Source organism: Anser anser (genome assembly GCF_964211835.1).
Source record: "Anser anser genome assembly, chromosome: Z".
Classification (NCBI taxonomy): Eukaryota; Metazoa; Chordata; class Aves; order Anseriformes; family Anatidae; genus Anser; species Anser anser.
In genome coordinates, this window is record NC_139723.1 from 58,015,973 (window position 1) to 58,028,281 (window position 12,309).

The window sequence follows — 12,309 nt, forward strand, 5'->3', positions numbered from 1 at the left end:
TAAATATGGCTCTACTGCTAGTGGTAGCAATGCGCACAGCATGAGGAACAAGCAAGAGGATCTAAGGTTGTGTTTTGTTTTTTTAAAGTATGTTAACAGCAAAAGAAAACACTGGTGCATTATTTGATGAGAGTGGTCAGCTCACAAACAGGGACATAGATAAAGCAGAGATGCTTAATGCCTTCTTTGCCTTTGTCTTCAACACTGATGGTGTTGAAGTTGTCCATGGTCCCAGAACCCTGAGTTGGAGAACTGTGACTGCAGGAATGATGAACTCCCAGCCATCACTGAACTTCTGCAGGATCTGGGTACATATAAATCTACTGGGGCCTGATGGCATTCATCCCAGCGTACTCATAGAGCTGGCTGATGTCATCACGAGACCTCTCTCAGTCATTTTGCAACAGTTTTGGGAACCTGGAGAGGTCCCAATTGACTGGAGAGTGGCAAACATGATTCTAATTTTCAAGATGGGCAAGAAAGGAGACCCTGGTAATTACAGGCTGGTCAGTCTCATTTCAGTGCCTGGTAAAACTATGGAGAAAATTGTTCTGGGATTCACTGAAAAGCACCTGAAGGACCTTGCAGTCATTGGTCATAGCCAAAACACGTTCATGAGGGGAAAGCCCTGCTTAACAAACTTAAGTCCCTTTTATGACAAGTTCCTAGCTGACCAAGGGAAGACAGTTGCTTCAGCAAAGCTTCAATAGTGTTCCTCACAGTATCCTTCTGAACAAAATGTCCAGCATACAGCTAGATAAATATGTAACATGATGGGTGAACAATTGGCTGACTGGTTAGGCTCAAAGGATAATAGTAAATAGGGTTATATCAGGCTGGCAGCCAGTCAGTAGTGGGGTTAGTGTTCCCCAGGGCTCCATGTTAGGGCCAGTTATCTTTAATGTTTTAATAAATGACTTGGACATAGGACTTGAAAGTATATTAAGTTAGCTTGTGGATGACACTAAATTGGGAGGAGCTGCTGGCTCCATCAAAGGTAGAGAGACTTTGCAAAGAAATCTTGACAAATCTGAGGGCTGGGCAATCACAAACCACATGAAGTTCAACAAGTGCCAGATCGTGCACCTGGGAAGGGGCAACCCTGGCTATCCGTACAGATTGGGGGACAAGAGGCTGGAGAGCAGCCCCACAGAAAGGGACCTGGGGGTTTTGGCCAACAGCAAGTTGAATACAAGTCAACAGTGTGTCCTGGCAGCCAAAAACACCAACTGGGTCCTGGGGTGCACCAAGCATGGTGTCACTTGCCAGTCAAAGGAGATGACTGTCCTGCTCTGCTCTGCACTGCACTGGTGTGGTCTCCCCGCAAGCACTGTGTGCAGTTTTGGGTGCCACAATATGGAAATGACATTAAGCTATTAGAAAGAGTCCAAAGGAGGGCTACAAAGATGGTGAAGGGTCAAGAGGGCAAGATGTATGAAATCACTTGGTTTGTTCAGAGCCTGGAGAAGACTGAGGAGTGACCTCATGGCAGCCTACAGCTTCCTTACAAGGGGTGACCACAGAAGGCGGCACTGATCTCCTCTCTGGTGACAGTAACAGGACCCAAGGGAACAGCCTGAGGCTATGTCAAGGCAGGTTCAGGCTGGATATGAGGAAAAGGTTCTTTACCGAGAGGGTGATCAGAACTAGAACAGGCTCCCCATGGAACTGGTTATGGCACCGAGCCTGTCAGAGTTCAAGTAGCATTTGGACAATGCTCTCAAACATCTGTTATGATTTTTGGGTAGTCCCACGTGGAGCCAGGAGTTGGACCTGATGATCCTTGTGGGCCACTTCCAACTCAGGATATTCTATGATTCTATGAATTGTAAGTCACGGTGCCTTTCACTGTTCTTATTACCCTTGTATATAACAGAGAAATTGAATTAAAGAACAACCTGAAGTCATTAGTTTCTCTTAATAATTAACTAATTACTGTGTTTACTCTTCCTCTCTGGAGCGTCTGTCAAACTTTATATACACTTAATACACTTTGCAGCTGAAGCTGTATATCTCTGACTTGCATCTGGGACAGAGCTACTGCTACTTTATCCTGTTTGTCTGCAAAGGACCTGCTAGAGAATGCAAGTATTAGGAACAAGAAAAGGCACTTCCATCAGTGGATCTGAAGCTGCTGTTTCTGATAATGCATTTATACTTATACTTGCTGTGGTTCATACGGCAGAGTTAAAACTTTGCTTTCTCTGCGCTATAGCCCACAGCTGAAAATAGCTGGATCTCAGCATAGCTTTTGCCTGATTCTCCAGCTGTAGGTAGACTGTGTTCATCAAACTACTGAAATCTAGATACCTTCCATACCTTAAACACAGAACAATACAGTAAAAGACCAAGAGTCCTTTAAAGGATGAAGGGACCTATACCACTACTTGAAATGCAAGCTGTCTCCACTGGACCATTCTAACTACAGTGTACATTTTTGTATGTAGAACTGCTGTAACAGTAGCAAGTTGGAAAAGCAGGGTAGAATTTTGGATTGCAGAGGTTCTATGGAAGACTTTTATCTCTAGAGTTTGACCTTCCAGATCCTAAAACAGAAAGCTTTAAAAATTTTCCACTTTAACTGTTTGAGTTGACTATTTCAGAAACCCACTTTAGCTTAGTACCGTATGAAGTTCTTTTCAAACGCTCTCAGACACCTTGCCCTATATGAACTGTGACAAACGTTTCTCTTCAAAGTGTAGTCTTTTCCTAACCCTTTTACCTCAAGTTCCATCTGTCCCCTTCATCAAATACTTCTCCACATACTGAAACTTAGCTTAAAAAAATCTTAAGTTACCTTACTAATAAAAGGAGAGACAAACTCTCTGAGATCATAAAACTTGGCACTCATATGTAGACAAGTGTTGCTTATGTTTTAGGACAAAACCAAATCCTTTTTAATGAAAGCACAATGTAACATTTAAATCCCCTTAGTAGAGGTAGAAAGCCAGTGTTTTAACCTAATCCATTCCAGATCTGAAATACTGATACCAGGTATTGATTTATTGCTATTAGTGATAACCAAATTTGAGAGCTTATAATGTCAACAAGGTAGCATGAATACAGTTGTGATCTCCAATATTCATAGAGTAAGACATGTCCACATCTGTAGTAAGACAATAGCAGATTCTACCAAGAATCTACTGCTTCTTGTAAACATTGTATTTGTGCAGATTTGTTTTCATACTTTGATTTCTAAAGTCATGAAAGGCAAGGTTAGTAGCAGAAAACACATCCAGTTTCACATTCGGCAATATGAGAACCCTGCTCTTCAAGGACAACCAAAAACCTAGCAGCACATTTTCAAACAATATTACAAGTTTTTCTGAATTACCCACCCTTCAAACTCCCCAAACAAAAACAACAACAACAAAAAAATCTGACACCAAAAATAAAGTGCAGTACCCAGAAAAATAAGTGTCAAGAAAATAGCCATGTTCTTTTCTTTGTTAAAAAAAAGAAAAAAGTACTTGGCCTCAGTCTTAACAATACTATACTGTGTCCATCATTTTGGATTCTTCTTCATCTCTTTGTATCACAGAGTTTAAACTGCAGACATTTGTGTTTATGGAACCTTGTAGACCACTTGTGTTCTGCAACAGATGAAAAATTGACAGCTTAATTCCCCACAATTGTATATACGGAGATAGAGAGAGAGAAATAGAGAGAGAGAAATAGAAATAGAGAGAGATTTTAGCTTAAGGTGGACTCTTCATGTTGTCTATCTCAAGAGAAGTTTGCAATAGTAAGAAAATAAGCTCTTGAAAATTATCACTAGTAATACTGCACTGTGCCAAGATGCTCTTTTAAATTTAGCTGGCATAGCTTGTATTTCATCTCAGTATTTCTAGCACTTGTCTGTACATTAACTTAGAATACAGCTGTTGAATCTTACTTAAAAGGTACCTTAACCAAATTATTTCAAGTTAAGTAGTTTCAACTGTGACTTTTTCCATAATATTTAATTTTTGAAAATCTCTGAAGTTGCTTCTTCATTCCAGAATGTGGCCTTCACTAGTACAATAACAAAAGATGTAAGCACCCTCAGTTTCCTTTGATCACAACAGGAGATTTTCTTCAGGCTTGACTTAGCTGAAGGATTCCATGAATTGGCGTAACCATTTTACACTGAAAACCCATTTCACTGCTAGTGGTAAAGAGTGTGAATACAATTCTAGCTTCTCATCAACTTTATGATGCAGTGTTTCTTTTTAAACAAAACAGTGCAATGGCACTGAATTAGCATATGCTTTTGACCTTACGCTGATACTTTCTGAATCCCAGCAAGCAGAAAAAAGCCTACATATGCCTTGCATATTGATAATACATCCCATTATACCCTGAGTACTGGCAGTTCTAGGAACAGTCGTCTTTATATTTCAGAAAGGTATAGCTTCTCAGCACAGGACCCAATCCTAATTTAGTTAATTTTTGGACATAATGAACCTACCTGTGACAAAGATGTCAGCTGTCCGATAAGACTAGGATTGACACTGGGATCTTGTAGTAAGATACCTTGAAAGCCATGTGATTGTGACAAGACTCTCACTCTTGTCTTGAATGCCTCAAGTTCACTTTTAAAAGCCTCAAAATACCCTTCTCCTGTCTGAAAAGAGAAAAATTAATAGTTTCACTTAAAACAGATTTACTTTTGAGTTGTAAGCATTTCATTCAGTGGACGTCATGAAAATGTTAGTCAATTTAAAATGAAAATCCAGGTAAAATTTCTTTTCAGGACAAACTGTAGTATTTATATGCAGAAGCAAAGTCATTTATTCATCTAAGGACATGTAAAAAAAAAATAATCTAATTTTAGCCCTTCCTTTATTACGACTCAGAAGCTAGTGCTCTTGTGCTTGCTGTGGCACTCCGGCCGAAAGTAAAGCACAAGTTGACTTGCATTTTAACTGAATGGCTTTAAAAGCAGTACTAAGATCCATCAATCTTGAATAACTGCATACACTCTAAGGTAAACCACAGATTCAGTCTTCCCACATTTCTCCTGTGTTTTCAGGACTGGAATTACACCAAAATAGTCTGTCTAGAAAGAACTGCTAACAAAGATCTTTCCCATAAAACTAAGTCAATAAAATATTTATCATCTTACGGTCAAGAAGAAACCTGCTCTAGAACACTGGTCCCTTGTACAGCATCATTACGTAGGTTGACTTACTTTGGCTTTTTGGAAAAAGAGACGAAAACAGCCTCTTGGATCCACATTGCAACTTCTGGCAATTTCTATAATAAACTGCATTACAACTGCCTGGTGTGCTACTTGTTCCATCAGAGCTCTTTTCTGAAAAAAATAAAATAAAATTAGAGTTCTGATTTAAAGATGTTTCCTGGAATTGTATTTATAAAAGTCAATGTAATTTCCTTTTATTTCCTAAAGGGATGAGAACTGGTAGTCACAGAAGAAAGGGGACTGATTGTTTGCAGGAATTAGACCTAATGTTAAAAGATGTTACAGAGTTGGTTTGTTTTTTTTCTTCCCTCCAACTAGGGTAGAGAGAGTGGAGGAAGAAAAGTTAAACACCTAATGAAGTCAGGCAGCTTTTACATAGTGAAAGTGGGAAACTGCATACTTTCAAACAATTCAAAGATGTTCATACCTGTTCAGCTTCTAGATGAAAGCACCATAACATGAGATATTTAGACGTTTCTTCGCATACAAGATATGGGTGGTCAGACAAAAATCTCTGACTATCATCCCATCTGCTCATCATGCCTGAAGAGAAACAGATTAAGATATTTGAAATGGATAGATGACTTAATGTAGCAAAGAAGGTTTTTTTTTTGCATTGATACCCCTGTATGTATACCATCTGCATAATTCACTGTCTTCAGAATGCACATGAAAGCATACAGCTACATTTAAGGGTTTTATTTAGACATCTAACTAGCACTGAAAGAACGTTACCAGAAGGTACAATCAGATCTTTAAGATACTAAAAGAAAATTTAACAATTTCCTATATTTTAATGCATCTCTAGCAGCGTTGACAAGTTATTTTTAAACAGTTCTCCCATATACAGTATCAAAGTAGTATAGGCGTATCTAGTAGTCACATCATCAAGTAGCTTACAAAACTTATAGATTATTCAGAGATTCTAACAAATACAAATCCTCTGGAAGTCTGCAAATAAAGCACAAAGGAAGCATGTAATCTGCTGAAAATGCAAGTGCCTCTAACGCATGATTTTCTAGGTGTTTCGGAAATTTGAATGTAATTACAGAAACAGCTTGATTTCAATAGAGTAAAGCCACATTACTATTTGAGAGTTAACTTGAAGATTGAATTTCAATAGCATGAGGCTACTTCATTTGAAGAGATGAGTTTAAAAACCAGAACTCAATACTCAGACCACTTCTGAAAATCATCCTTCATGTATCACTGACAGTCAAGTCATTTACTGGCAATAGGAACCAGATGCACAGTTTTACCCATATATCAGCATAAAAATATAACTTGGCTGAATATAATTCAATGGTAATGACCTAAACTAATCTTAATTCTAGCAAACAAATGCCTAAATAGTCATTGTTGGTTTCTCCTTCTTTCAACTGTTTTTAACAGAGATGTTATGCACAAGTTCTTTACTACCTGAGAGGTAGAGCAGGATCCAGAAAAGGGACTTGGGCTGTATGGCTAGTGAAGTCTACACTGCTCTTTGACAGCAGATAGCACAGAACAAAGAGACCTGAAAGAGCATTAATGTGCTGTCCTTACAATGCTCTTAAGTATTTAAAATTAAAATAACAACATCGCTTTGAATTTAAGAGGTAGGAAAAAAAAACTGATGAGCTTTTGTAATAAGGTTGTTACTATAACTGCTTAATCTGAATTTAGACAGCAAAGTAGTTTTGCCCAGCTCCTAGCCTGGAAACACAAAAGAAAGCCCATTTTTTTCTGCTGAAATGCATAGCAGAAGAGACATCTTCTGGACACGTCACTACACTTGGCAGTTCAAGTATTTGAGAGAATATATGCCTGTTGTTACTATTTGCATACTCTGACAGCATTGTGCCTCGCTTGGTATTTGCGAGGTTTGCTAAGACCTAGAGGGCCAGAAACCCTTCCTCTAAAAAAAGTTTAAGATCCCTAGATGCCAAATAGCTTAGTAAAACCCAGTTTGTACAATCAGGTGAATTTTGTCAACTCAGTCCTTTTATTGATGGCTCTGGAATTCCAAATATGGCCATACTACATCATTGTCTGAAAACAGCATGCAACTAAGAGTGGGAAGTTCTTAACAGAACCATTAACATTTCAGATTACTTTGTAAAATGAGCTATCCTTACGGGGTCAACAATTACAATGGAGCTGAAGTGCCACCTAGCGGATAGTTAAATATCATTTAAAGGAACACAATTCCATGCACACACACTCAGTAGGCGTTTCCAGATGTTTACCTTTAAATCAATCATTCCTCCTGCAGCTTAATAGCCACCGGAAAACCACTTATTAGAAGGAGACAGATACAGGCAATCACAAGCACATTTATATACAAAAACTCTGTGAATAACAGTGTGCTCTCCCACTGAGCAGCAAAAAAAAAAAAAGTTGCTAGAACATAAGTTTTGAGGTCTTAGGCCCATTTGAGTACTTGGTTTAGATTAAAGTTCCTACTAGTTAACAGAAGCTAAGAAACTGCTGTAGTTTACATATTATTTCACTTTGAAATGATTATTTCTTGTCATAAAATAAAGGTAGACAGCCTGTTAGGTATTTTGTTCGTTAGCTTTTGTTACATACAGGAATAAGGAGAAAACCTACATAAATTTTGTAGAAATCTGAACTGCAAAATGTTGGAGAAAGCACTCACCAAAGTGTCTAATCTTTTGTTCGTGTTTTTGCATAAATGATTCAGACAAGTCTTCATCTTCTGTTTCTTTTCTTTTTTGATTAATGAAACTCTGAGGAATAAAAAACATATATATATATATATTACTATCACAGAAATCTCCAAACATATCTTTTTGTGATATATATGAATATTACATTTCAATATGTTACCATCCAAAGGCCAATATTCTAATTTTAGAGTCATGTCATATGCTTCAGAAGGCTTTCTTTTTTTAAAATGTATTACCTAAGAATAGAATTGAAAAGTTTCATTATAGAAACATAGAATGGATAGGTTGGAAGGGACCTTAAAGATCATCTCATTCCAAACCCCTGCCCTGGTCAGGGACACCTCCCACTAGACCAGTTTGCTCAAAGCCCCATCCAGCCTGGCCTTGAACACCTCCAGGGATGGGGCATCCACAGCTCCTCTGGGTAACCTGTTCCAGTGCCTCACCACACCCTGAGTAAAGAATTTCTTTCTTATATCTAATCCAAATCTATCCTTTTTTTAGTTTAAAGCCATTCCCCCTTGTCCTATCACTAAAATCCCTGACAAACGTCCCTTTCCAGTTTTCCTGCAGGCCCCCTTTAGGTACTGGAATAGTACTGTCTTCACAGGAGAGGTGCTCCAGCCCTTTGATCATCTTCATGGCCTTCCTCTGAACTCATTATAATACATCCATGTCCTTCTAGTGCTGCGGGCCCCAGAGCTGAATGCAGTACTCCAGGTGGGGTCTCAGGAGAGCAGAGCAGAGGGGATCAATCACCTCCCTCGCCCTGCTGGCCGTGCTGCTTTGGATGCAGCCCAGCACATGGTTGGCTTTCCGGGCTGCAAGCACGTATGGCTGGCTCATGTTGAGCTTCTCATCAACCAGCACCCCCAGGTCCTGCTCCTCAGGGATGCTCTCAATTCATCTTCTGCCCAACCTGTATTTGTGCTTAGAGGTAATCCAGCCCAGGTGCAGGGTGTTGCACTTGGCCTTGTTGAACCTCATGAGGTTCGCACAGGCCCACCTCTCAGGCCTGTCCAGGTCCCTCTGGATGGCATCCCTTCCCTCCAGTGTGTTGACTGCACAACACAGCTTGGTGTCATCAGCAAACTTGCTGAGGGTGCACTCGATCCCACTGTCCGTGTCACCAACAAAGATGTTAAACAGTGACAGTCCCAGTACTGACCCCTGAGGAACACCGCTTATTACTGATCTCCACCTGGAGATTGAGCCATTGATTGCAACTCTGTGTGCAATCATCCAGCCAATTCTTTACCCACAAAGTTGTTTGTCCATCAAATCCATGTCTCTCCAATTTAGAGACAAGGATATCGTAGTCTACTAAGCAAATAATTCTGAGAAACTTCTGTCCTCAGGTAGGAACATACTGATCTGTGTAAAACAAATATCACGTACCTTGCAACCCTGATGCAGCTAAATCAGTGAAATCATGAGATTGCTAAGCTGTTTAAATTGAATTGTTTAAACAAAGCAGATATTCTACTTAAGAAGAATTTGTGCTAAATAATCTGTATTACAGTAGTCATTATTAGTTGCAAACTCTATCACATTTGTTAATTTGGCACACCAGAAGAGCAAACTCCTAATGCGAAGAACCTGTTGTTCAGGCCCTGTTTGGCAACGTGTACTACAAGACCATTACAAGTTCTGATCCCCAATTCTGACAGAGAAACATCAACTACATCTGTAGTATGAGGGCAGCTTGCTCCCTTCCATAGGGCAAAATAAAAAAAAAAAAACATTTAACACACACCTTGATTTTGCACAGTACCAGCCACAGAAGACACTCAAGACTAGTAACTAGTGGAATGAGAAATGAGACTAATGCATGCGTTCATGCACACTGATATGGGTCATACCTTATTAAATACCTCCTTACTAACAGGATCTGTGTTCCATGGATTCTGCCTTTCCCGCTGGTTTAGTGCTTCTTCTTTTCTTCTCCACTCTTCTTCTCTCCATCTCATCTCTGCAGCTTCAGTCTTTGCTCGAGCACATTCCTGATCGAAGGATTCTGAATTATGCAGTGCTAAGCTACCAAGTTTTTGCTGGGCTTCTGCAAGATTCCACGTGCATTCTACAGAGTGCTTCACAAACTCTTTTTCTTTTTGGCAGACCAATTCAATTCCCTGGTTGTAGGTCTGTGAGAAAAATCAGATGTGCTATTTATGGAGGGAAATTGACAGTTTAAAAATTATATAGTCACAGACAGGCTTAAACCCCAGACATAATGCTGATCTTGAAGACAGCTTAGAAGCAGCATTAAATTCGCAGGAATGATTAAGCATGGTTTTGTAGAGCTGGATGGCTTTTAGAAGAGATTTCTAACTCAAGCTGTATTAACTTTCTAAGTGTATTAGCAAAATCATGGATCAAGTGCTGCTGGCAATAATATTTTTTATTGATAATAATATTTTTTACAATCCGATGGCTATTTGTGACACAGCTGAAAAATCTTCCCTGATTCCCCTCCGGCTGGCTGTGGCCTGCAATGTGAGCAACATCCAAGTATGAGAATACTTGGACATATGCTTGAATACATGCTTCTGAGAAGAAAGTATCATTTTTATGATGGCAGATCACAACAGTTAGGTAACTGCCTGTATTCACATCAACAGATGGCCACCACCTTCCCTTGAACCAACAGTGAAAAGTGGCATTTAAGTTACAAAGTGGCTGAGACCCATTGTAAACATGCAGTCTTCTTGGTCAAATCTACTGAGGAGGTCACTGCTCATAGCTGGGAGAAAAGAGTGACCTCTTCAGCAACAGTGCTTATGCTGCGTCTAGGCGTATGCTGGGAATTCAAACTCAGTAACTTGAACTATCCTCCGAAGCCTTTCCTCTGCCATGCCTTCCCACCCACATCCATGTGGATTCATTTCTCGGCCTCCCAGGACCACCTTATGAGGCTTGTGGTGCTGATAACCTCTGGCAGAAGGGCGTGAAGGATGACACAACTCGTGAAAGCTTGCGTGAAGGGAACTTTCACGCAGACACCTCAAAGTTCTCATGCTAACTTTGTCTGGGAATCGCAGCACTTCTCCCCCCCTCCCCCACCCCCAGAACACGCTGGAATTTCACTGGCAGCTGGAAAACTCGATAACAGCAGCTCCTTGGAAGAACACGCGGAATTCCCAGCAGCGTATTTATAACAAGCTGCCTCGCCCCGGCCGCCAGAGCGCCGCAGGGACCGCGTAGCTGCTCTTCAGACACGAAGCCGCCGGAACAACTCCGGCCCAGCTCTTTCCACGTCACTTGTCAAACGCGGAGCTCTTACTCACGGCGGCGGCAGGCGCCAGCCCCCCCGCCCCCGCCGCCTCGGCCCCTCCTGACTGGCTCCGGGGCTGCCGGGAGGCTCCGGGGAGCACGGGGCCCCGCCGCACTGCCCCGGCCCGGCCCGCTCCGGGCTCCGCCATTGCCCCCCGCCCCTCCGCGGCCCTCTCCCCGCCGCGAGGCTGGGACCGGTGCCGGGCGCCGCGCCGGCGGTGAGGTGAAGGGGGACGGAGGCGTACCTGCGCTTCCAGCAGGCGCTGCCGGGCGGCGGGAGGCACAGCCCGCTCCCCGTCCTCCTCCGACGGAGGGCCTCCGCCGCCGCCGCTGCCGCTGCCGTCCCGGGAGCGCGGCAGCCACAGCGCCATGCCCGCCGCAGGGAGCCGCCGATCGCCGCCCGCGGCGCTTGCACACCGCGCCGGAAGCAGGGCCGCGCGCCACTTCCGGCAATACCGGCGGGCCGCCGCGCTCCCGCCGCTCCGCCGCCGCCCCCGGACGCGGCGGGCGGGGCCTGCGCGGGGCGGGGCGGGACCGAGAGGGGCGGGGCCTGCGCGGGGAGCCGAGGGGGCGGGGCCGTTCGGGGAGCTGGGGGGGGGGAGGTGCCGCGGTCGCCGTGGCAACGCGCGCGGGGCCGGGGTCCCGCCCAACCGCCGAGCCCGCTGAGGGCGCCGTGAGGGGAGGGGGCGGCCGGGGTGCGGGGACGAGTGTGCAAGGAAAGCCTTAAATTAAATCAAAAGCTGACGTTAAATTGAAACCCGAAGTTAAATTGAGACCTTACATTAAATTAAAACCTTGAATTAAAACCTTAAACTTTCTCTCGCCGCGTTATGTTTACGTAATGAAAGGGATTGCCGCTCTTGTGCAAACGAGTAATGTGTTCCTTGTAATGAGTCTTTTCATCAGATATAAAATGGAAAAAAAAAATCGCCGTGGCTTAACGCTGTAGGCAGCTAAGTGCCACACAGCTGTTCCCTGACTCCCCTTCCTCAGCAGGACTGTGGGGGGCAGAAATAGGAAGGAAGAAAACTGGTGGGCTTGATACCGAAGTAGTTTAATGAAAGAAAAGAAAAGGCCGTGAGAAAGCAAAAGGAGTAAAAAAATTATTCTCTGCTTCCCACCAGCATCGATGTCCAGCCACTTCCAGGGGCCTTGCTCAGTACATGTAGCTGTTGCTTT

At 42.7% G+C, this 12,309-nt stretch overlaps 1 protein-coding gene across 1 annotated transcript; it reads right to left on the reverse strand.

The window, feature by feature from the left end:
* Window positions 1-2,982: 2,982 nt before the first annotated feature.
* Window positions 2,983-11,681, reverse strand: CDC37L1 (cell division cycle 37 like 1, HSP90 cochaperone). The gene is made up of 7 exons (XM_083816013.1): window positions 11,376-11,681; window positions 9,720-10,001; window positions 7,827-7,917; window positions 5,613-5,728; window positions 5,174-5,296; window positions 4,451-4,606; window positions 2,983-3,593 (listed from the first exon to the last, which is right to left on the reverse strand). The coding sequence occupies exons 1-7, from the start codon at window positions 11,499-11,501 to the stop codon at window positions 3,492-3,494; spliced, it is 996 nt and encodes a 331-aa protein (XP_083672139.1). The 5' UTR covers window positions 11,502-11,681; the 3' UTR covers window positions 2,983-3,491.
* Window positions 11,682-12,309: the final 628 nt, after the last annotated feature.

Bases quoted from the DNA above. Each gene is read 5' to 3' on its own strand.
- CDC37L1 (XM_083816013.1), bottom strand. From the start codon at position 11,501: ATGGCGCTGTGGCTGCCGCGCTCCCGGGACGGCAGCGGCAGCGGCGGC. The intron at 5,729-7,826 runs GTGAGTGCTTTC...GTTTCTCTTCAG, and splicing joins ACAAAAGATTAGACACTTTG to GCATGATGAGCAGATGGGAT. The intron at 5,297-5,612 runs GTATGAACATCT...TATTTTTTTCAG, and splicing joins TTCATCTAGAAGCTGAACAG to AAAAGAGCTCTGATGGAACA.